The 23,264-nt window shown below is 34.9% G+C and overlaps 1 protein-coding gene across 1 annotated transcript in view; it reads left to right on the top strand.

Moving 5' to 3' along the window:
- The first annotated feature begins 1,029 nt into the window (after window positions 1-1,029).
- The window catches only part of LOC141846203 (uncharacterized), a 41,603-nt gene continuing 19,368 nt past the window's right edge, over window positions 1,030-23,264 (top strand). Inside the window, exons 1-12 of the mRNA XM_074734200.1 lie at window positions 1,030-1,296; window positions 3,245-3,325; window positions 4,939-5,038; window positions 5,130-5,214; window positions 5,316-5,365; window positions 5,451-5,516; window positions 10,249-10,328; window positions 20,727-20,786; window positions 22,019-22,118; window positions 22,205-22,282; window positions 23,020-23,087; window positions 23,159-23,227. Of these exons, the coding sequence (XP_074590301.1) occupies window positions 1,252-1,296; window positions 3,245-3,325; window positions 4,939-5,038; window positions 5,130-5,214; window positions 5,316-5,365; window positions 5,451-5,516; window positions 10,249-10,328; window positions 20,727-20,786; window positions 22,019-22,118; window positions 22,205-22,282; window positions 23,020-23,087; window positions 23,159-23,227 (882 nt within the window). The 5' untranslated portion in view covers window positions 1,030-1,251. The remainder of the gene's footprint in view (window positions 1,297-3,244; window positions 3,326-4,938; window positions 5,039-5,129; window positions 5,215-5,315; window positions 5,366-5,450; window positions 5,517-10,248; window positions 10,329-20,726; window positions 20,787-22,018; window positions 22,119-22,204; window positions 22,283-23,019; window positions 23,088-23,158; window positions 23,228-23,264) is intronic.

Genomic DNA, 23,264 nt, shown 5'->3' with positions numbered 1-23,264 from the left:
GGTGACAATGTTTAATATGTTTATTTCTTTTGCATATCAAATGATGTAGTATGTTTATGTTGTAAAAAGATACTTTCTATACATATTTGATATGAAACTATTTTAACCTAAGTTAGTGTTAGTATAGATTGTTAATATTATTGGTGTAAATTGTTAGTTGGTATGGCAAATATTGTATAAATTTTATTGTTATCATATTGTTATTATGGTTGTTGTTATCTATATAATTGAGATTGTGGTTTACTGTTGCTACCTGAACCAATCATTCAGCTCATCAGCTGATTCTAAATTAAGTATTTTTTTTATAAAAAAATTTGTAGTAATTTCCTTTTAAATGTATAAGGACCCTAATATTTCAAATTATTAGGTGTTAGATTAAAAAATTATTATCTGTTTATTATTTCAAATCTAGAACTATGTTTACTATAAAAAACTTATAAATACGTTTCTCTGACGAAAAAGGAACTAAATCATATGCTCAGTTTTAAACTTTTTAAAAAAATATTTTTTATTAACAACAATTTAAATTATATATATATATAAATTCTGAAAAGAAAGAAAAAATAAATTTGTAAAATTAAATAGAGAATGTAAAATCGAGTAAAAATATGCTGAGTCACGCGTGAGTTGGCCCTGTCCTCGCCCGAAAGCCACTGATCACTCGTTCGATTCAGACGCGACATGGGAAAACTCCAGCCCGTTTTCTCAGTGCTCCGTGGGACCCACACAGAGACCAATCTGATTCTGGCCGCATCTCGCCGAACCATGTCTGCGCCTAGACGGCCGAGCCGCGCCCGCCTCCCGACCCTCTTTAGTAACAACACGCAATTCGGTAGTTTCGCTGCCTCGCCAGGACAGGCCTCAGGTATTTCCACCAGTCAAAAACGCCTCGCGTCGAGGACCCGTCCTCTACTTCCCCGAACCCTACCTCGAACGAGACGGCTTTATCCATGCCGCTCTGCGAGCAGCGGGGGCATTTTCGTAACGCCGTACAAAGCTAACGCAAAGTCGTTCGCTGACGATTCCTTCCAGTGTGCCTCCCACCGCGTGAGCGATGGAGTCGAAAGAGGAAAGAAGAGGTTGAGTCGGGCTTCTCCTGCGGCCGTTAGGGTTTCGACCGCCCTGTCCGCCTAAATCCTTCGCCGCTTCCTCGCCGACTCCGCTTCCGCCGGCCCTTTTCCCAATTTTCGGGGTTCCTCCCTCCCCCTCGATTCGTCGCGAGAGAGGAGCTACAGCGACGGCGGGCTGGTGATGGGCACCGGGGGCAAGGCACCCAATCCCGCTTCCAGCTCCCTGGTTAGTTCTCTCTCTCTTTTTTTTTTTTTCCGATGCAAGAAATCTTGCTTCGTGTTGTGGGATTTGGGCTTTTTTGTTCGATGCCCTAGTATTGTGATTGGCAGCTTATTGTAGTGAATTCTCATAATTGCACGCTTATTGGCTATCTCGAAACACTTTGTCCGTTTTCGTTTTGGTTTACTTTCCTTTTCTTGGTTTGTACTGGGTGCTCGCGCCATTTGTGCAAACATTCACTTTGTTTTACTGCTTCTTTACCTTTGAAATTCATGTTATTTTCTGCGAGTTAATGTAACTTTTGTCACACATGTTGATGTAATGTTACTGGGTTTCGAACGTATTATCGTGTTCGTTGCTTTGATTTAGGACGTATGGGTTTGGTTATTGCATGTATCTTCTTGTGCTGTGGTAATTTCGTTTCGGATCTATAATTCTCAATAAAATGCCTAGATTTCTCTGAACTGGACTTTTGACTCACTTTCTCTACTTTGTTGTTGCTCACATAATGCAGTACAGATGGTGAGGGATCCTTCAATAGAGACAGCTTGTCTTATCAATTTTACTATATGTTTGGTAATGAGAGCAAAGACTGAGTGACAATGCATTATGTGAATATTTCTTGTCGAAGTTTTCAAATCTAGAAATTTGAATTGTATAAAAAAACCTAATTTGAATTGTATAAAAAAACCTTTTTAGAGCTGCAACTCCATGATAATATGATAATTCCTAGTGTGGGTGGGTGGGTTAAATTATATACCCTGATGCTTCCATTTAAATTATTGTGGAAGGCTCTTAATAATGCAGGATTTGTTAACAATGTATGTTAAATTTACTTTAGTCGAGTTTTTATTTTTTTGGTTTCTAGATACGTTCACAGATGATACCTATTAACTTACCACAGCATGATGGTGCCAAACTTCGATAACTCAGAGCACAAAGATAATTTCTAAGGTATAAGCTGCTCTTGAAGGAAAAAGGGGGAAAACTCCCTTTCTCAGATTTTGATGTTCAGTTTGTTAGTTGAGAGCCAACTATAATACGAAATTTTATTACAGAATGTTAGGTAATGCAATAAAATATGTAGAGACTTATATTATTTTCTTCATAGAGCATTTGCATCATTCACATTTAGCCCTTTAACTCATTGATATATCCCTTTAACTCATTGTCTCCTGCCCCCCTTCCTACTCTCTGTCACTCTCTGCTGTGACATTGGATAAGAAACTATGCTATTGATACTCTTTGTTTAAGAAACTATGCTATTGATACTCTTTGTTTTACCCATTCTAATATTCATGCTAGACGCAGACATTTTGTGACAAACACTGACATCTCTATTGACCACATATAAGGACTTAAAACGAGGTGACGGACAATTAGATCCACGCCTATATTGGATACTGGTCCTTAAGTTCAAGTAACACGGTGAGAAATGTAGTGAAATAAATGTGGCAAAATCAGACATGGTTGATTGTGAGTCCTGAGTTAGTATCTGCTATGGACATTATACAGTTCTTTTTTCTTTCCTTGCTTATTACTGACCTTCCATCTGTATCTCCATCTCTTATCATGGTTTTCATTATTTAGCGTTTTTTGAGTTTGATTAATCTCTGGTGGTTCTGGATGATATTTGATTGCAAGACCAATTCATATCTTTAAGAAATATGATGTGAATTGTGATTTCTTTTATGTTCCAAAGGTTCTTGTAGCCTCTTCTTTGCCACATTTCTATTATATGGATAAGCTTCATTTGAATAGTTTTTTTAACAATCACAGTAGCTGGACTATCTTGACGGTCTATTTCCCTTTTTTATAATTTATAGATCCTTTTATCCATCTTACTATTTAGTTTGATATTATCACTTTGGTTTGATTTTTTTTGTTGATTCAACTATGATGGACCTTGTCTGAATTTTGTATCACTAACTATTTTGTTTACAAAATGGTTTAGCGTGTTAAGGTTTACCGATTGAATGATGAAGGCAATTGGGATGACCATGGAACAGGGCATGTCAGGGTTGATTATTTGGAGGTTTTCACTCTCTTTATGTATTTTTTCTTAATGTTTGATTTTTTTATTATGTTTGAAGATTGCAATTAAGCAATTCCTATTCATTTTGTCTAAATGCGTTAAGGCCTTTCTTGATGTTTCTTAGTTCACTCTTATTTTTGCTGGTTCAAAAAAGTTTGTAAATGAAAAATAAGTAGGTTTGTAAGGTAATGTTCCTGAGTGTTATGGGTTATAGCATTTTGTTTATACTGATGTTATCGAACACCATGGTCTTGTAAAGTAAAGATGTCATCTATGTTTGCATATAAGCATGTTGGACTTTTCAAATCCTATTTGTCATCATAAAGACTATTAGATACAAGAAATAATTGGGCATATTGATTGCATAGTGGTATTGTAAATAACAAGGCTACTAGACGTTGTCTGATACCTATATTTATGAATAATTAGTTAGGTCTAAGACTATGTATACAATGGTTACTGCAGCTAGAGAGGATGGAGGGTGATGAATGAGGGAACAAAAGGGGGAGGAAAAGGAGGAAACAAAGTTGTTTACTTAGGTGTTGGCAATGGGAAGAAAGAAAGGAAAGAAATAACCAAATTATCCTTTGCTTCTCCCTCATCTACTTATCCACAACCTCCATCTTATGGTCGTAGATGATGACCAATGACCGAAACCCATAGCACTTTTTTCGTTAATATGCAATACATCACCTCCTCCCTTGTTTTCCATGTTGTGCTGCTGCCTTTCATGTATTCTTCTTCTTCTTTTTGGATGGATAGAATTCAAAATTGTAGGATAATTCCTTGTTGAGAAAAATATTAAATCTTATTTCCTTTCATTTATCCACCCATCTCCATGATTTTTATTTCCTTTTTCCTGTTCTCTGTTGTAGGCAGTGTTTGTTGAGAACTGCCATAGTGTACCGTGGGCCATGAGAATGGTTCTACCACAAAGACTAGGTTGAGGGCGATAGCATCATGGAGGAAGTCATGGTTGAGACTTACAAGCAGAGTTAAGAAGGGGGAGTGAAAAAAAAATGCAATTTTGACTTCTGAACTTAAAAGTTTATGTCTATAGTGGATATTTCAGATAGGCTTCCTCTCCCTCCCTCCCTCCCTCCATGTCTGTCTAAGTTTAGGTGAAGACTTTTTAGAGCAAATTGATTCAGTGGTCTTCTTCAGGTTTCCTTTCCCACAACAGAAGCCTTCTCCGTGTGACCCTCCTCCCTTCCTTTACTAATACTGACTTCCCTCCTCTGAAGTAAACGAACCTGAAAAACCACAAATACAATCTCCAATAGTGAATGATAACAATTTGGTGGCCCCCCTCCTCCCTTCCTCCCTCTCAACTTCATGTCATGATGCCATTAAAAATTCAATAAATATCTTGAATTCAAAGTACTAGTCCCAAGTGACAAAATGATGGCTACTAGGGAAGTGCCAATCAGTGGTAAAATATCAACAGTTTCAAAGTTCTGGTTTGAATCAGCACACATGTCGGTTAGCCTAATAACATACTTTGACATTTAGTTTCCTGAAAATATTTTTTGTAGTTAGCTGTTTTGTATGCATACTTAAACATATTTCTTTTTTCCTTTCCATTTGATCTGATGACATCCTAATAATTTAAGGGAACTGAGGATCTTGGCCTAATTGTGGTTGATGAAGAAGATGATGAAATCTTACTTTCACATTGCATCTCTTCAAATGATATATACCGAAGGCAAGAAGGTGATGCTATTGTTTAATTTATATATGTAAGCTGGTAAATTGTCTCTAAATGTTTGCATGAGTTTCTGAAGCTCCCTTTTCTGTTTTATAGAGACCATAATCTCATGGAAGGATCCAGAACTAGATGTGGAATTTGCACTGAGTTTCCAAGAGGTTCCAGGATGCTGTTATATATGGTAGTTGATTTTGGCATTGCTAGCTCAGCTGCATCTCGGGATTTTGTTTTTTAAACCTGTATAATTTGAAATTTACTTGGACATCATTCTTACATATTCAGGGACCAGGTGTGCGAAATTCAGAGGAACCTTCATTTTAGTAGTCTTGGCGGTAAGCTAATGTGTAAATTTTCTTTCTTTTTCTAAATATATTTTTTAATGAAGTTTGCTTACAACTCCATTTATATCTTTTATAGATATTGAGATTGGTCCTCGTCCAGCATCAGAAAATATTGAAGTCTCTCACTCTTTACTATCACATGGTAAATTTATCTTTAGTTGTCCATTATGTTGTTTGGTATTTATTTTACAATTATGTAGAAGGTCAAAAATTTGTCAGGCATAATTTTTCTGTAACAAATGGTTTTGCACAATATTCACTTTTAATCATCTAATTATTGAGATAAGATCTGTTTCAAGGTTTTCTAAATTCATGTAGATGTATGCCCAACGTTATCATTTATGCCATGTTTACTTGAAGAAGAGGAAATAGGTGAGAAATGAAGTAGTTTAAGTGAAAGTTAGATAAAAGAAAAGAATTGTAATATCTTATTTCTCCTCTATTTCATTTTTCTTTTTTACTTAGACAAAGTCAAAAGAATAATAATAACTAGTCGTTTGTGTTTTTTGGATGCTAAAATTTATTTCCCTTCATTTCTGCCTGTTTCAGGCAGAAATAAATAAGAAGAATTGAGCAAAATGAATTCTTTCCTTTTCTCTATTTCCTTTCAAGTAAACAAAATAAATTGAGGACGTTATTTCTTTTCCTTCTTTTTCTTTTTTTACCTTTGGTCCAAGTAAACACAGGACGTGTTAATGTATCTATTAAAGAATCCAATGCTTGGCTTATTGAGCCCTTGTTTCCTTAAGAGTTTACTTTCTGAAGAAGTATTTGATAATTCATTTAGCTGGTTCTTTGAAATGAGATCTTCAAATATAAAAATTGGTAAAATTAAACATAAAAAGTTTAAAACAAATATGAGTCATATTTGAAATCTCATCTTCATTTATTAAAAAATGAGTGTGGTGGCAAACTTAAAAAAAATCATATTACAAAATTGATTCAAAAATATTATATACAATAATAATAATGGTTTCCCTGTTAAAACAACAACAATAACAACCTCGCCTTTATCCCACTAAGTGGGATTGGCTATATGGATCTTTCGACACTATTGAGCTCGATCTTCTATTATATCCTTATCTATATTTAAAATCAATTTTATCCTATTTTATTGTTGCTAATCAAGCCTTCTTTGATTTTCTTCTTCCTCGATTAATGTGTGTATTTAACATGACCTCACATTGCTTAATTGGGGTTTTTGTTAGTCGTCTAAGTATATATCTATATCATCTTAAACGCGTCTTTCGGAGTTTTCCTTCAATAGACGCAACTCTGAATTCTTCCTAGAGTTGAAACCTATTGAGATGTATCTCTCAATGCGATAATACGATATGAACATATCAAACATCTTCACCATGGTACAAATCTCATTGTGATAAGATCTTAAGTGCGACAATTTCATCAATGAGTTTTGATATCTAGTCTCATGTCATTGATTGATTGGGATGTGTTGATTGTTTCATCCTAACCATATAATTTGTTAATGGCCTTTGAACTCATTGGTTGCTCCTACTACCAACTTCCATCTAGCATTGTTAACATTTCCAAAATTTAAGCAAGTTTGCACATTGTCGCTTTCACATTATCTTCCTCACAAACCATGACCATTAAGCAATGAAGACCATCTTCAAATTTGGTGCCTCTTGACTAAAATGGTAATTCACTTAGATCCCATAAGCCCTTGTTGCATGCATCCATTGAGATTTGTATTTAGTGGTCGCAATCAAGACATTCAACCTTCCGCCCTTCTTTTGACATTGATGTCCACATCACAAGATTCAAGAGATCTAGTTTTTGTTGCACTTGTGCTAGACTAGGCCCAATTGCCTAGCAGGCAATGCTATGGTCATAGCAAGACCTAGGTAAATAGCATCAGATAAAAAGCATGTGAGTGGACCATAAAAGAAGTACAAACAACAACAACAAAAATCAAGTTTTATCCCACTAGGTGGGGTCGGCTAAAAGAACACAAAAAAAGAAAAGCAAAAATAAGTTAGCTACATAATAGTAAGGAAAAGGCTTGTAGTTTAAATAACAATGTAGGTTGCCTTTTTAAATGGGTGCAATGATAAATATCAAAAATACAAACATCAGATAGAAATTTGATCGAAGAGAAGCAAGATTAAAAGAGAAGAAAGCAGAAAAGGCTACAACAAAAAAAAAGAGGGGGGGGGGGGATGCAAATAGCATGGGGTTTAATCAAAGACTTGAAACTTAGTATCGCCTTCCCATTGTGCAAACACTATCTCTTCATCACAGCAAACCAACATTCCTTCGCAACCATTGTTCTTCTCCATTATCTTAAGTTTCAAATTTTCTCTCCTCCTTTTGCCTAATGTTGAAGTTCCCCAACTTTATTTTATTGCCAATTCCTTCTTTGTAGTTTTCTCTCTCATTTCTTGTGGTAAATGTTAGAAACTGTTTCTTTCATTTAATATCTTCTCTCAGAAAAGTTGTAGAAGGCTTAGATCTTTATTCATTGATCAATATCTTTATTCACAATTTGACAATTTTTTATCTTCATTATTGTGAATTTCATATTTCTTTTGTCTTCATATGAGGGAAATAATAAGAGAATATTTATGTGTTTTCACCAGAGTTTAGTGGTGAATTATTTTGTGTAGTAAATTGGGTATTATTGATGCCTATGCTCCAACATGAGGGAAGTGTTAAGAGTAAATATATCACATGACTTATTAGGCTATTATCTTTATGTTAGTGGCTTGTATATAGAATAACTATTTTCTTTCTAATTAATTCAATAGTTCTTTTCCTCTTATCTTCCTAATGCTCCAAAAAATTGCTCTAATTACTATATAACCAAATGTCTAAGGCAACTTTGGCGTAATTCAACTCTTTGAGGTTGTTTGTGGATGGGCTCTGCCTCCATGAATAGTCCCTTTACTTTCATCATGTCTGATAATGTTAGTTTGTCTTGACAATTTTTGTCATGTCTGATAATGTTAGTTAGTCTTGACAAACTACTTTAGGCCTGCGATTTGGATACCACTACATTGTAGGACAATGGTGGTGGGCAAGCACTCATGCAACCCTTATCAATTTCAAAAATTTTCGTATTCATCTAGAAGCACCACAGGTTCTTTGCTTTTGTGTACTCTGCCCTGCCCCAGCCCCAGCCCCAACCCCAGCCCCAGAATGACTTAGGTCATCTAGGTGCAACTACCATGTGTTTTGCTTTCATTTTCTATGCTTTCTTGAGGAAAAACATCTTTGGCTGCTCTGAATATTATCCATTTGTCTTTGATCGTGTTTCCTTAAAAGAAAACATTGGTGAAAGGAAACATTTTGCAGCAAAGATATCATCCAGTGCCATTCCCTTCATTGTATCAATTTGGGTATTGGCAATTTCACTAAAAAAAATTGATTTCCCCCCATTTTCTTACATTGTTTTGGTCTTTTAATGCCTTAATAGATTATTTTTTGAATTTAAGATTCTCTTCCTCTTTCCTTCCTCTATCTGTGGCGAATTTGCTTTGTTTGATAGGGCTAGGTGACAGTAGAAGTGATTCTAGAAGCCGTTGTATATATAGTTTTAGCACTTTGCTTTCTGCAGATACCCTTGGTTTGCTATGATTGATTTTTTTTTTTTGTCTCAAATGATTCTGAATTGACTAGTAGGTGATTGGATACTGTTGCCAGATATGATATAAAGAGGGAAGAGGGTGCAGGGGTAAAATTTACACAAACAAATGTTATTGTTTTTGCATAACATGAAATTCAGGATAGTACTATGAAATAAAGGTTGTTGTATTTGATTTTATGCGTCAGGAGTGCATTTCAATGTTACACTTTTTCCTACCCTAACAGAAGTCTCCTTTTGATATTCATCTCATGAAAGAGTATGAAAAAAGGATAAGTTTTCGTTAGTTGATCATATCAGAAAGGAAGTTTAGGATTTCTAGATCTTAGAAGAGATAAATATATAAAGCAACAGAAATACCATAGTACTTATTCTCCACGAAAGGGAGGGTGGTAAATGAATCAGTCAATGATCTGGTTCAGATAAATTCTGTTTCTTTGATAGAAGCCTGAGTTGTATAGCAAGGTATTCACTTTTGGATGCATTCCTTTCATTTTTATTTGTAATATATTCAGATATCTCAATCATACAAATTGAAACCAACTTCATTTTCCTTTGTTCCTTTCCATGGATACTTGAAAGCCTATATGAAATCTAGTTGTGTGCAAGATCTTGAATTTCATCCTAAAAGAAGTCCAATCTTCTCTATATCAGTGATAAGGTTACTTCTTTACTCCTCTCCTTTTTCTCCCTCTTTACTGCTAATGGATGCTTTTAAATTCTTTGATGTTATGTAGCTTTATGGATTAATGGGATTGGAATTTCCATGACACGACAATCTGTGGAGTAATTTTGATTTTCCAGAGTTACATTTTATTTTATTTATCAAGAAAATTTTCTTTATCTACATAATGTTGCAAGGAAAACAACCCTTGCAGCTTGAGTGGTGTCCAGAATGCTAGGAAGGTCTTGGTAATACACAATAAACCAAGGTTGTGAGCATGACCGTTTATCTTAGGCATAATATAGATGTTTTTCTTTTGTAGTAATGTTTTTCCGATATGTTCCTTGTCAACTCTTTTATGTAGGTAAATTTAGATGGGCATTTCAGTTTTTTTCTAAAAGAATTTTCTTGTTTTACTTGTCTTCAACTGAGTACCTGGCTGCTTATGGATAATTTCCCTTTCAATCTGTCTCTGTGAATTTTGTAGGCTATTACTTTCTATTCTCTTTTTATGTTATTAGTTGTGTATCATACACTTTAAAAGTATTTGCTGTTTGTAATCTGTAATTTGACTGTATATGATCAGTTTTTTGCTACACATTGCAGATGAGTCACTTCGTGCTGCTAATAGTGAACTGAGAGAACTTCCTTCCATTTCATTATCCAGCCTTCCTGTAATTTTGAAGGTTTGACACGTCGAAAATCTCTTTTTTTTCTTGATCATGATCCTCTGTTCAAACTTTTCCCTAACTAAATAGGTGCAATAAGTGCTTCAGTCTATTTCTTGTAGCATTGGAGGATACTTTTAATGTCCTTCACATTTCTGGAACACTAATTTGTTTTTTTTGTTTGGATATTATGCTGCCAATTCTTTTTGATGTTTGCTTTTAATCAATAAACATTTGATAGTCTGGTATTGCTTTTTGTCCTTTTATTTCGTTAATCTTTTATTGTTTATTCATTTTTAGGATGACATCAAATAAAACAGTTTGTGCTAAAATGTGACAATTATCAATGGTTTTATAACCATGGAATTTTTTCATCGTCTTCTCCACCTCAGTTCTGGTCATATTATTGATAGGATTTTCAATGTTAAATATGCCCTACATGTGGTGAATCCTGGTTTGAGACTGTTAACGATCTAACTGAAAATAGTTGGGCATATATTTGTCAATATAAATCACAGTGATGCATATAGGGAATATCTGTAAAATGACAATTAGATAATACATAGTGGTAGAGGGGATTTTCAGAGCTGATACCTCTACCCTGCTATGAACAATATCATCATGGCACTTGCTTCTTCCTTGCAACGAGCTTTCTTCCTCAAGCCATTGCAGATTGCTGCATGTGATTCTTCCTCATGATAGGTCGCCTTTGTGCGATTGCAAGCTATGTTTGTTATTTCATTCTCTTCAGCATGGCTGCTGTCATGAACTCATGCTTCACATGTGATTTCTTCCCATTGTGATTCTGCATCCATTCTTCTGCGAGCAGAGTTCTTTGATTTGTTCGCTCTTGGAAAGATCTTGGAGTTAATTTCTTCAATCTGTTTGTTAGAAGAAGAGCATCCAGTCCCTCTCGAAGACCTCACAATACTTGGTTCATTGCAACCCACTGAATCAGGATTCTTCGATGGCTCATATCTCAGAATTACTGCATTTATCCACTGTTTTTTTCTTCATTCTGGTGTTGTTTTTGTTCTTTGATTTACACTGAGAAATCTAATCTTGTGGGTTGTTTCTCTTTAATCTGGCTTTATTACTGCTGTGCTTCCACTTGTTCTACCAGAAATCAGATCCAAGCCTGATTATTCTCCATCATCAAGCTTTCTCTGTTGGTTTTGCTGCAGAAATCTTTGGAGTGGTTTGTTTATTCTGAAATTTCGGTTTACACTGAAATTTCTGTTTGTGTCTAAATTTTGCACCTTCTCAAGAGTTGTTTACAAATTTGATGCCCTTTCTCTACAATTAGTATGTGTTTCCTCCTCAAGATGTTTGGACCCTCAACTGCTGCTTTCCATTTGCATCCTCCTTAAGCTTTTTGGACTCTATGACCATCATCACAGAGAAATTGAATGGTAAGAATTATGCTTCGTTGTCTTCTTTAGCCAAAGTATGGTAAGAATTATGCTTCTTTGGCTTCTTTAGTCAAAGTATGGTTTACTAGTTAATGACAACTGGAGTGCTTAACAACTATGGTGCGTCTGGTTCAAAGTTATTATTGATAACCTTGGTTATCTATCCAAGGTTATATTATATAATCTTGTTTGGTTTATGTAATGAGCGATTCCCAAGTAATGCAACATGCCCGCCATATCAATCAACGTTAGCAAAAAGGGGCATGTAACCCGGAATACGATTACTTTGGCAAAGCAAGATTTTCCTTGATTCTGGAGTTAACGAGAATCCAACCGCAGTAGGTCGTTGAGCACGACCAGTGAGGGCGAGCAACGACCAATCATCGAGCACGAGCAGCGAGGGCGGTACCGGCTTGACGTCGCCGTCGTTCCTTCGTGCGGAAGGCTTGCTGGGGGTTCGAGGTGGCAGGCGGCTCGCGAGATGGCGGCGAGACGGTTAGAGGTGGCAGCGGGTGCGTGACGGTCGGCCGAAGGTGGTAGTGGGCGCGCGAGATGATGACAGCGGTGGCGGGCGCACAATTGTGTGCGTGAGGGATGATATTTTTTTAAACATAAGTTTTTGATTAAAACTTTGGTCAATTGAATCAATCAACTTCTAGCTATAGTTGAAATAAACTAAATAAATCTAGTTTAAAGTCCAATAAAATTATCCCAAAAAAATTCTAAAGTAATAAAAATTTTAAAATATTATCCGTATTTATTTATTTATATATATCACCGATAATAATAATATTATTATTATATATTTTATTCCTTAAATCCTAAACCCTAAGCCCTAAAACCCTTAAACCCTTAAACTAATTTATACATTAAAATCTCTAAACAAATAAGTTTTTATTGCATTATCTAAGATTAAACCAAACAACATTAGGTTATGTTTTATTCTCCATAGTCTTGGTTATGTGATTATCTGGTAATCACATTATCAAGGTTATGCATGATAACTTGAACCAAACACACTCCTAAGGTTATGAAAATTCATTAACTAGATAGAGCCACATCAATAGAGGATTGATGGATAGTTTCTTGCACTTCTCTTGAGTATTTTTTGGTACTTTTCTTTGTATGAAACATGGACAAAAGCTCAAGATCTTTGTACTGGTGATATCTTTTGTAACATACTAGGTGATTAAGTGTCTCTTTCAACTTTTTCAGTTGATTAAAAATGATTACCACATTGGTCAATTATAGGCATTTGCCTTTGATTTCAGAAATTTATTTAAGATCTTCACTCTGTGTCAATAAATGTTTTAGTTATGCAGCATCTCCTCGATAAGCTCCTTGCTATTATGCCTCCACATTGCTCATTTGGAACTTGATCAGTGATGTCATATATTCTTGGAGAAACATATATACCCTTGCTATTAGATAGTTGTATGAGGATGTTGCATGCCTTCACCGCTTCACTGTTTGAGCTTTGGTGGGAGATGGTGGAGGCCATTAGTGGGGGTGTGAAGCTGAAAAGGTGGGTAGGAGAGTACTATGCTGAATCCGGCCAACATCAACCAGATCTAACTCTAAAATTCAATGGACTAACTTGATGAATTCTGTTGAGGAGTGCTATCGTCCCTTGGGATTTTCTGTTTGGAGCATTTGTCATAATGTTAGCCTTCCCAAGGAGGCAGTTGATGGTTTAATTATAATCCTTAAGGAATTCAATGCATTTCCTCATGCATATTCACTACCTTTTGAGTGAAGAGGTTCTTCAGATTTTTTTTTTGATGAGTGAATATCTCAAATGTACCCCCTTTAGAATAGTGGCTCCAAATCTTGAGTGCTAAAGATGATGGTTGTTAGCTCGATTTCATGGGTTTGGATTGTTCTGCTATTGATCCTTAATCTGGCGTCAAGATAAGCTATAACCTGACCATGCTGCAATAACATTGCTCCCCCTAATCCAAATGTCTATAAAGAACAAACATATCATTTCTAGATGATATTACAGGCACTTTACCACTTAGAATGTCTGCTTTATCTCTAGGAAGTTTGCCTCATAAATGCCATCCTAGATAAGCTTCACTGTTTTTTTAGTCAATATACTCAGGAGTTTGGCAATCTTGGAGAATCCTTTCATAAAATGTGTATAATCTATGGAAAGTCTTAAAAACTGTTCATCTCTATGTTGACTTAGGCTTCACCCTTTAGAGTTTTTAGTAATATTAGATATAATGAGACAATTGTTAAGATAGGAGATGATGAAAAATCATTTCTATAAAAGGATGGAGGGATTGAGAGAGATGTCTTATATAGAATACAAACGAAATGGTTGAAATGGAGGAGAGTGTCAGTGTTCTTTGTGATCGTAAAGTACATCTAAGACTTAAATTAAAGTTTTATAAAATAGTGGTTATACCTACTATGTTATATGAAGTTAAATATTAGGCTATGACTTGAGCACATGAGTAGAAGATAAAAGTTGCAGAGTTGAGGATATTAAGATGGATGTGCGGACATATAAGGATGGACAAGATAAGAAATGAAAATATTAAAGAAAAAGTCGGAGTTGCACTTATTGAGGGAAAACTTAGAGAGATACATTTAAGATGATACAAATATGTACGTAGATGACCAATAGATGTTCCAATTAGGCGATGTAAAATTATGACAAATGTGCACATCAAACAAGGAAGATCAAAAAAGATTTTGTTAACAACAATAAAACAAAATAAAATTTATTTAAATATAAATGATGATATAGTAGGGGATAAAGTCCAATGACGTAGAAGGATCCATATAGCTGATCTCACCTAGTGGGATAAAGCTTGGTGGTTGTTGTTGTCGTCGTCGTCGTCATCGCTCTCTCTGCTCTCTCTGTAAAGTCTCAATGATTAATATAAGACGCTCCTCATGCTTAACCCTAGAGTTGGAGTAGATTAAAAATACTATTGTTAAAGACGATCATAGAACAATCTAAGTACTCAAAACATTGTTTTATAAGGCCTATGAAAGCCACCGAGGCATTAGTGGGTCTAAATTGCATTACTGATACCTCATAATGACCATATCAGGTCTTGAAATCGTATTCTAATTGTCATCATCTCTAGCCCTTAGGTTAACTTTGACCTCATGTTTATCCAAAATTAAATAACGCATGTACCCTTGAGCTAATCAATAAGTCATTAATCTTGAGCAGAGGGTACTTGTTCTTTATTGTCATAGTATTCAATTGCTAACCAATGAAGAACCTCAAAGTTTTATCCAATTTTTTGATGAAGACAATCGATGCACTGTAAGGTGACACACTATCACTATGGTATATAACCATTTATTCATAAAGTCTTGTAGTTGAAGGGGAGCCTTGACACAATGATAAAGTTGTTGCCGTATGAGCTGGTGGTCACGTGTTCGAGTTGTGGAAATAGCCTCTTGCAATGCAGGATAAGATTGCGTATAATAAATCCAATGTGGTCCAACCTTTCCCTAGGACTCGTATTGGTGGGAACTACATGCATTGGGCTGTCCTTTTTTTTCTTGCAACTGAATCTTCAAGTCTTCCAATGGCTTCGCTGCCATTTGATAAGGAGTCATAAAAATGGACTGTGTGCCAGGTTGCAGGTCAATGGAAAATTCACCTTGGTGGTAAACCTTACATATCATCAGGGAATACAATTTGAGACATCCTAACTTTCTAAACTTGTTCAGATAGCTGCTTTGTATCATGTGCCTCTGTGGTCACTATAGATAACAGATAACCCTCACACTCAGCCGCAACTGAGGTGGTTAGAGCAGTGGGGTGATAGATATATAAATCTCGAATCCCAACAAACTCCAATAGGTTGATGTTAAGGTTTAAAGGCTACCATCTTAACTCAGCAGTCTATTATGGTGTTGTTTTGTGATAACCAATCCATTCTTAGAATGATGTGAAGTCCAGACCAACAAATTCACCATTAAAGTATGATTATTAAACTCAATAACGACCCCTTATCTCCTATTTTGATCTTAATATAGGTGTCAAGATGGTCAAACCACAAAATCAAGGTGTTGGTTGTCTCCTCAACTTGATCATAAATTGAGGTGATTTGAATGAAAGTACTGCCAGAGTCAATCAATATGTCAGCAAGAATACCAAAAACAGTATGACCTATCATAGAGACTAGTAGCGGAATTAGATCAATAGACAAGGACTCGCGGATTTTACTTGGTTCCTAACCCACTAGGGTTAGTACGTCCGAGGCCTATGTACAGGAGACGTCTGTCTGCCAATGGTCTCCTTTCTGAACTTTTGTTCGGAGGCGGAGAAATCCGTCTTACAGTCCAAAATATATATAAATGAAATACAAGAATGTAAGACTGTAATAACAATAAAAACCACACCCATGGAGCCGATCTGGAAGTCCTGAGCGCAGCGCACTCCTCTTAGAACTTTCCTAGTTGCACAAGTGAGGCGTTGGTCACGTTCGGTAGCACCGCAGGATGAGGAGTAGTAATGATTCGGGTTAGCCTGGTGCTCCACGCTGAGACTCCTTATAAAGACCCTTCCGGGCACCTGGATTCTTATCCGGGCTACTGGTCCTTGTTGATAATGTTGTTGGGTTGATAGATACTTTTGCTGGGTTGGTTGGGTATTGTTGTTGACCCCTCTGTGGTCTGTTGAGATTGACTCTGTCGAGCATGAGGCCTTAGGAGTTGATGCTACACCTTCGACGCACAATCTTTGTATGGTGACCAGGCTGCTTGCAGTAGAAACAAATGTTTGTGTCCATGACCACCATAGCAGGAACATCTACTTTGACCCCATTCAGGGACAAGAATCTTGACCCGTTGGATTTGTTAGGCTGGCTCTAGATGTCTTAGCCTCCTGCAGTTGGAAGGGCTTTCTAGTGGCACCTTCTCTAGACTGAGCGTGGGCCACTTAGTTGTCAACCTAGGCCCTGACACTGAGACTTGCTATCACTTTAAGCTGAGAACAACTCAAACTCAACACAATAATCTACTACACTTAATCCCTCCGTTTAATGCTGAAGAATTCCTGTTGTCGAAGGCATTCTGGAAAGCTTTGGGATAATGTGTACCCTTGATAGCCTCCTTGATCTCCTTAAATATAGGAACAATACCATAGGTCAATTTCTGAATCTCCCACCAAATGACTCTCCTCTAAAGCTCTAGGTGGCTAGCTTCACCTTCTCACTTTCTTGACAGTTGTGGAACTCAAAAGTGCACTCCAGATTCTCCATCAAAATGTGGACCTCACACGGGTCAATTCTCCCAATGAAAGGGATGAAACGAGCACTCGTCAACTTGGCAAGCTTCAAAACACTAGTTTTTTTTTTTTATCCACACGCCTGTTGGGAGTGAATCAAATCAAGATTGATCTTTTGCTTTGGCAGGGTCAGTCTCTGAAACAACTGCACGTTGCAAATCTGGCTGACCTGCACCCCATCACTATGACTAAATTGAGCATCAAAAGGAAAATCTATGGCTATGATAGGATGGCGCATATACCACTTTTTTGCTTTAACTTGCCCATAGTGAAAGCACGGTGATGTGCACAACCTTGAGTCCTCGAGTAGAGCACCTCTAATCATGTCCTGACACAACAATTTCCAATTCATTAAGGAAATTAAACCCCTAAGACTTATTGCTTAGAGATGTTCCTCAACAGTATAGGACCAAAAATTGAACTCTCAACTAACATCTCCTTTCCAGTGTGTAAGGAATAAAAAAAAACACAATTTGTGTCTTTACAATAATTGATCTCCTTTGGATTCTCCTTTCCAATGAGTAAGAATTTTTTACTTTGTCCTTTCTTATGGGCTTTGATTTTTTTTTTTTTCATCCTTTTTGTTGCTCTTTCTATTGAACACGAAAATATCTTAGTTTGTCTTAAAGGATGATGCCCACATTTACATTTGGGTGTGAAAGTGGTAAAGTTGAGGATGAATCTATATAAACACAATTCGTGACAAAGTCAACGTACAAAAATAGAGACTCAGGTTTCTTGTAGTAAATTAACACATGCATATTCTTTAATTTAAAAATTCAACTATTATTTAAATCGGGTGGCAAGTTAAATATATTATAAGTGTTTTTCCTGGTAGCTAAATAGACTAGACATGAATGCTCTAAAAGTATATGATATGCAACAATTTAAATTAATGAGAATATAGTAGGCACAATTAATGAACAAATAAGGAAACTAACTTAATATGTTAGATTAACTATAAAAGATCATATACTATAATGTTTTAATTCATTGACCAATGTTGAAGTTAGTATCTGACATTTTTATCTCATTATGTTTAACTTGCTCAAAACTAAAAAGGTCGGTTCAACATGAGGTTTTCTAAGGTTACATCATTAAAGGATTTATCCAATTGGAGTGCCTTTTTAAGATGCCACTATAATACTTTTTTAGGCTTTAGTTTTCAGGAGACCTTTTTAAGCTCAACCTTCATATTTCAACTAAAAGTTGTTTGATTGTGAGTGAACTACAGACTTCAGATATTGTTTTGGTATACTTGAGAAAGACTGATTTGAGTTTACAAACTTAATAAGAAATCATCTCTTAAAATATGTTGGAATTTATTTTTCTATTAGTTTTCATTTCATCCTATGCTAGTGAATGGTGGGAGTTGTTTCTATTATGTAATGGTGATTCTAAACATTTTATCAAAGTTCACTAGCGACATCAACCATGTTATTGCTTTATTGCTAACAATCATGTTTGTTCAATTGAGGAGAACATATATCATCTATTAATTTTTACCGTTTCCCCTTTTTAATTCATCTTTGTGGATTTCTTTTAGGTTAAATGCTATTAGGTTAACTTTTATCCCCTCCCCCTCCCTCCTCCCAAAAAACTTTAAGTCTTAATCAAGTTATGCTTAGATTCACATGTTTGATTTGCTATTCTTCCAATGTTTATTTCAACATTAAGGACTAACCTTTGTTGGCCATTATTTGATTTCAACAAAATTGACCAATGTTGTTATGAAAGCATTATTGTAAAGTTCATGTTGCATGTAGACTCGACCACAGTTCGAAACTAACTGTTCCATGAATGTCGACCCTTGTTACGGTTCATGACAGTTTAAAATTATTATTATTTAATTTAAAAATTATAAAAATATAAAATATAAAAAAGGGTTTATACTTATTTAAATTGTTTATATATCCCTTTAGGATATAGGGAAATCAAAGCTCACGTAGTTCGCTTATCTTTTTTATCCTTGTTATCTTAGGAAGTGACAATATTACTTGCTTCTCAATCCTTATTGCCTTAGGAATCAAATAATCTCAATCATTTAAAAAATAAAAAAAAATTCTCAATGATATGACTCAACGGTTCCAACAGTTGAAATAGCCTTCAATTGTTTTTTCTTTTCTTGAGTTTCATCAATTAACAGTAGGTCTCCTACTACTGATGTTAGTAAACTTGATGACACAATCCATGCACCAATTTTCATGCTTATAGAGGCCTATTTATGCTAGAAATGGACATTGCTTTTGCTCGGATCCTTTCCGTTTTAAGTTGGAAGATCTTTTGTTCATTCTCAGTCTACAATCACCTTAATTTGCTTTTGTCATCTTATGGATGTGTAAAAGTCAGAGACTCAATCATAGAAGTACTCACCAACTTTAATAGTGAAGAATGATATGGGAGCATCACCACCCTTCCATGCTATCACCTCATCCAAACATTCAAAAGAGGAGAAAAAAAGCATTTCTTTCCTATAAATCAAGCTTTCCCACCCTTCTTTTTCCTTCCCCTTCTTCTCGGAATTGATGACCGTTGCTCTTTGTTTCACTCTCCTTTTCGTTTTTTCCAATGGTAAAATTAAAAATCATGCACACACACACACACGGTTTAATTGGCAGTTCAAACTGCCGATTCATGATTATTTTTATGCTTGAAGCGGAACCGACTAGGGGTCGGGTCTAGCTGCATGTAAATAAACATTCACATAGCTTGCCAACTAAGATTCGATCGATTAGATAAGTCAAACCAATATAAAAAGAACATATCAAAGAATCAAAATCATATATCTTTGAAATATCCCACGAGATTATCTGTATAATGGTAATAAAAAATAATGGTCCTATCGGCTGATGAGAAATCTCCAATAATGGTCATATCCAATCAGTTGGATCAAAATAGTAATAAACATTAATTTTTTTGAGAATAATATATATATATATATATATATATATATATATATATATAAAATTTATTTAACCCATCAGAAATAGAATTATGCACATTCTTTGTAATTTACAATATACACACTCATATCTATAACCAAACAAAATTTCAATTTGCTATCATTTTTTACATTGAAGTTATGATAAGTGATGAATTTTAGACACCATTTTCTGCATGTGAATTCTTTGCTGCAATTAATATATCAGAAAAGATGTTATTCATGTAAAGAATTTGAAAAATTTTCAACATGCCTTATATCTGAAAATTTTAGGAGATTTTAACAAATTTAAACATTTAACAAATAATTACAGAATATTAAATATAAAATATGATTTTAAATATTAATTTATAATAGTTATGGCTGTAGTATTGTCACACAGTCTAGAGGGGAAGGGAGGTGAATGGATTGTCTTACAATTTTTTTGCAATCATAATACTCAATTTGTTCAGAAGTATATACACACTTAAATTAAAGTTTTAATAAAATTTATCTGGAATAAGAGAGAATAATACAATGCTAGTATAAGAGTTTAATGTGATTTGGAACACCAAATTCCTATATCACTGACATTGAGCCTCAATAGTTTTTCAACCATGTATCTTTTCCTGCATTGTAATTGTGGCATTTATTTATTTTTTGTTTCTTTGATATATTTAGTGAAATTATTGGGAGATAAACCTAGTGTGTGGTTGGTCAATAACTTGGAATAGCATGTGTTTGTTCTCTTTTCCTACTTTTCATGCTTGGTTTGTGACACTATGATTAAAATCATATTCTGTTCATTTATCATACTGCAGACTGTAATGGATTGTGGGATTATGGATCAGATGCGGGTTGGAGAATTGATCCTAAAAGATGTATGTTTGTTACTAATGTTAATAGTACTATCTAAGGGATACGCTCAAATTTCTAATATTGATTACGTTTGCACTTTTTCTCTTTTGGCTAAATTTTCTTTTATTTGGTTCTACTTTTAGCAATGATGTTACATGATCACTTTATGGACATTGAGAATGCATTCTTAATAAGTTGGACCTCTTTGGTTCATTTCTCAGGGAGTCTAGTGTTGTGTGTAAATTGAAAAATACATGTTTATGACCCTTGCTACATATGGTTCTGTTGGTTCAAACAATAAATGCCGAAGTTAGGTATACTCCTGCTTAATCAATGAAATTATGTTGTAGTAATTAGGTTGCCATGTGCATTACCCCCAGTACAGTCTTTCATGAGTGGAGAATGAGATTCTTACATTTTCTAGTAAGCAATTGACCATTTCATTGATAATATTGATGAGGTCCCAAATGAATATATTTATAACAAGATCATGATTTAGGATATCTAGAGACCAATTTGAGGAGCGATGATGACCTTCTGGTGAATATATGGTATAGGTGCGTTAATTTGTGAATGTTATTGGTGTAAGATATATAGGTAGAAAAGTACTACCTGACTAATAAAATTAATTCTCTCATCAAAAGGATGTTTGGCTGGTTGATATTTTCCCTGCCTGTTTTTTTTTGTTTGTAATTTTATGTATTATCCCGTTTCACTCCATTGATTATTATTTCTTTTTTATAAAATAATAACAGGACCTGCCAAAGTAGTAGCATAAGTGCATGTTACTTAAGCATAACTCTATCCATGTTTTTCCTTCCGTATGCCTATTTGAACTGAAGAACTACTTGGTACTAGTTAATAGATTTTAGTATTTCTAGATTTTTCCCATTTCAAGACATATTTTCTATTGTATATTTTTTCCAATGAAAAGTTCTCTTTTTTGTTGGTAAATTTTTTTCTGGGATTCTTTTTTTTTTTTTTTTTTTGATGGAAAGTTGTGTCATTATTTTGATGGAGGAGAGGGACATTATGTGTTATTACAGAGTGAAACAAAACAAGAAGAGAGTAGGTCGCAATTGGTGCTTCTACCATAGCACTAGGTAACAGATTTATTGCATGCAACTCATAGGTTTAATGCATTCCTGTGTAGCAAGAAAGAAATAATTGATCAAAGCTGTGATTGTAATAGTCAATTTTACATGCATAAGTTCTATTTTTTGTTTATTGATTGTTTTCCTTGTGTTTTCTGCAGCAAGAATTTTTTCCCAAGCTTGTAGATCTACTCAGAATGTGTGAAGACAGAGAAAACATTGATGGTCTCCATACAATTTTTAGATTGGTTAAAGGGATTTGTGAGTAATTACCTTTGCATGACACCTTTTTCATATTGATCTTCTTTCTTTTTACTAATAAAAAATTGTTTTTGGTGGTCTTGTAGTTTTACTAAACAATCCTCAGATCTTTGAGAGAATATTTGGGCCCAAATATATTTTAGATATTATTGGCTGCCTCGAATGTATGCTCTCTCTCTTTCTATTGTTTTTGATATCTATTAAATGAAATATGGCTGTTTTCTTGATGATATGTTTGATTGTTTTATCTTATGATTTAATCCATCCCCAACTTTTTGAGCTTGGCACATAGTTAGATGCATTGTGATTGCTGTTTATTTGTTTCTTGATGCCCCATTCAGATCATGCAATTCTAGTGGTAACCCTAATTAATTGGCTGATTTGCTAAATTCTAATCCTAGTCATTCCTATAGATAAATCAGCCCAATGCCCTCATGATTTCAAGTAGTGATAATCTTTTTTGTCTATGTTGAACTGAGCTATATATCTCCTAGAACAGCATTTTAACAACATTGATCTTGATAGTATGATTTTCTGGCCTTATATATTTGTATTAATCTAATTTTGATGCTGAAACAATCTGCATTTCTACTAGGAAATGACTTTGTTATAGCATCTATTTAGTGCATAGTACTTTGTCAGTCTCTTCACCTTTAGCTAGTCAAATATGTTTTGGAGTATCCTGTATAAGAGGCTTGGGATACATTTTGTCCATATTTCCCTCTGGGTAACTGTTTGTGTTCCTGCATAGGTCTTTAATGGTGCTTGATAAAGATATTCACAAAGGGATTTTTAAATTGACTTTTATGTGATAATCTATTCCCTTTTAGGAATTTTTAAATTGACTTTTATGTGTTAATGTATTTGCTTTTCTGGATAAAAAGAATTATGACTATTGCAGATGATCCTGAGGTCTCTCAAGTGCAGAGGCACCGAGCATTTTTGAAGGAACATGTTGTTTTTAAGGAGGTAAGTTAATTGAAAATCACCACTGAAGTTTACTATCCACTTGATTGGTTTAAAATAATTGTCTTCTGCAGGCTATCCCTATCAAAGAGTCTTCTATACTGTCCAAAATACATCAGACTTATAGAGTTGGCTATATCAAGGTTACATATATTTGCTTATATTAAAACAGGCTATCAT

Source organism: Curcuma longa, chromosome 15, assembly GCF_044706935.1.
Source record: "Curcuma longa cultivar G26 ecotype Majalengka, Jawa Barat chromosome 15, ITB_CL_G26_1.1, whole genome shotgun sequence".
NCBI lineage: Eukaryota > Viridiplantae > Streptophyta > Magnoliopsida > Zingiberales > Zingiberaceae > Curcuma > Curcuma longa.
Note: the sequence above shows the minus strand (reverse complement) of the source record. Positions and strands in the feature narration are given on the sequence as shown.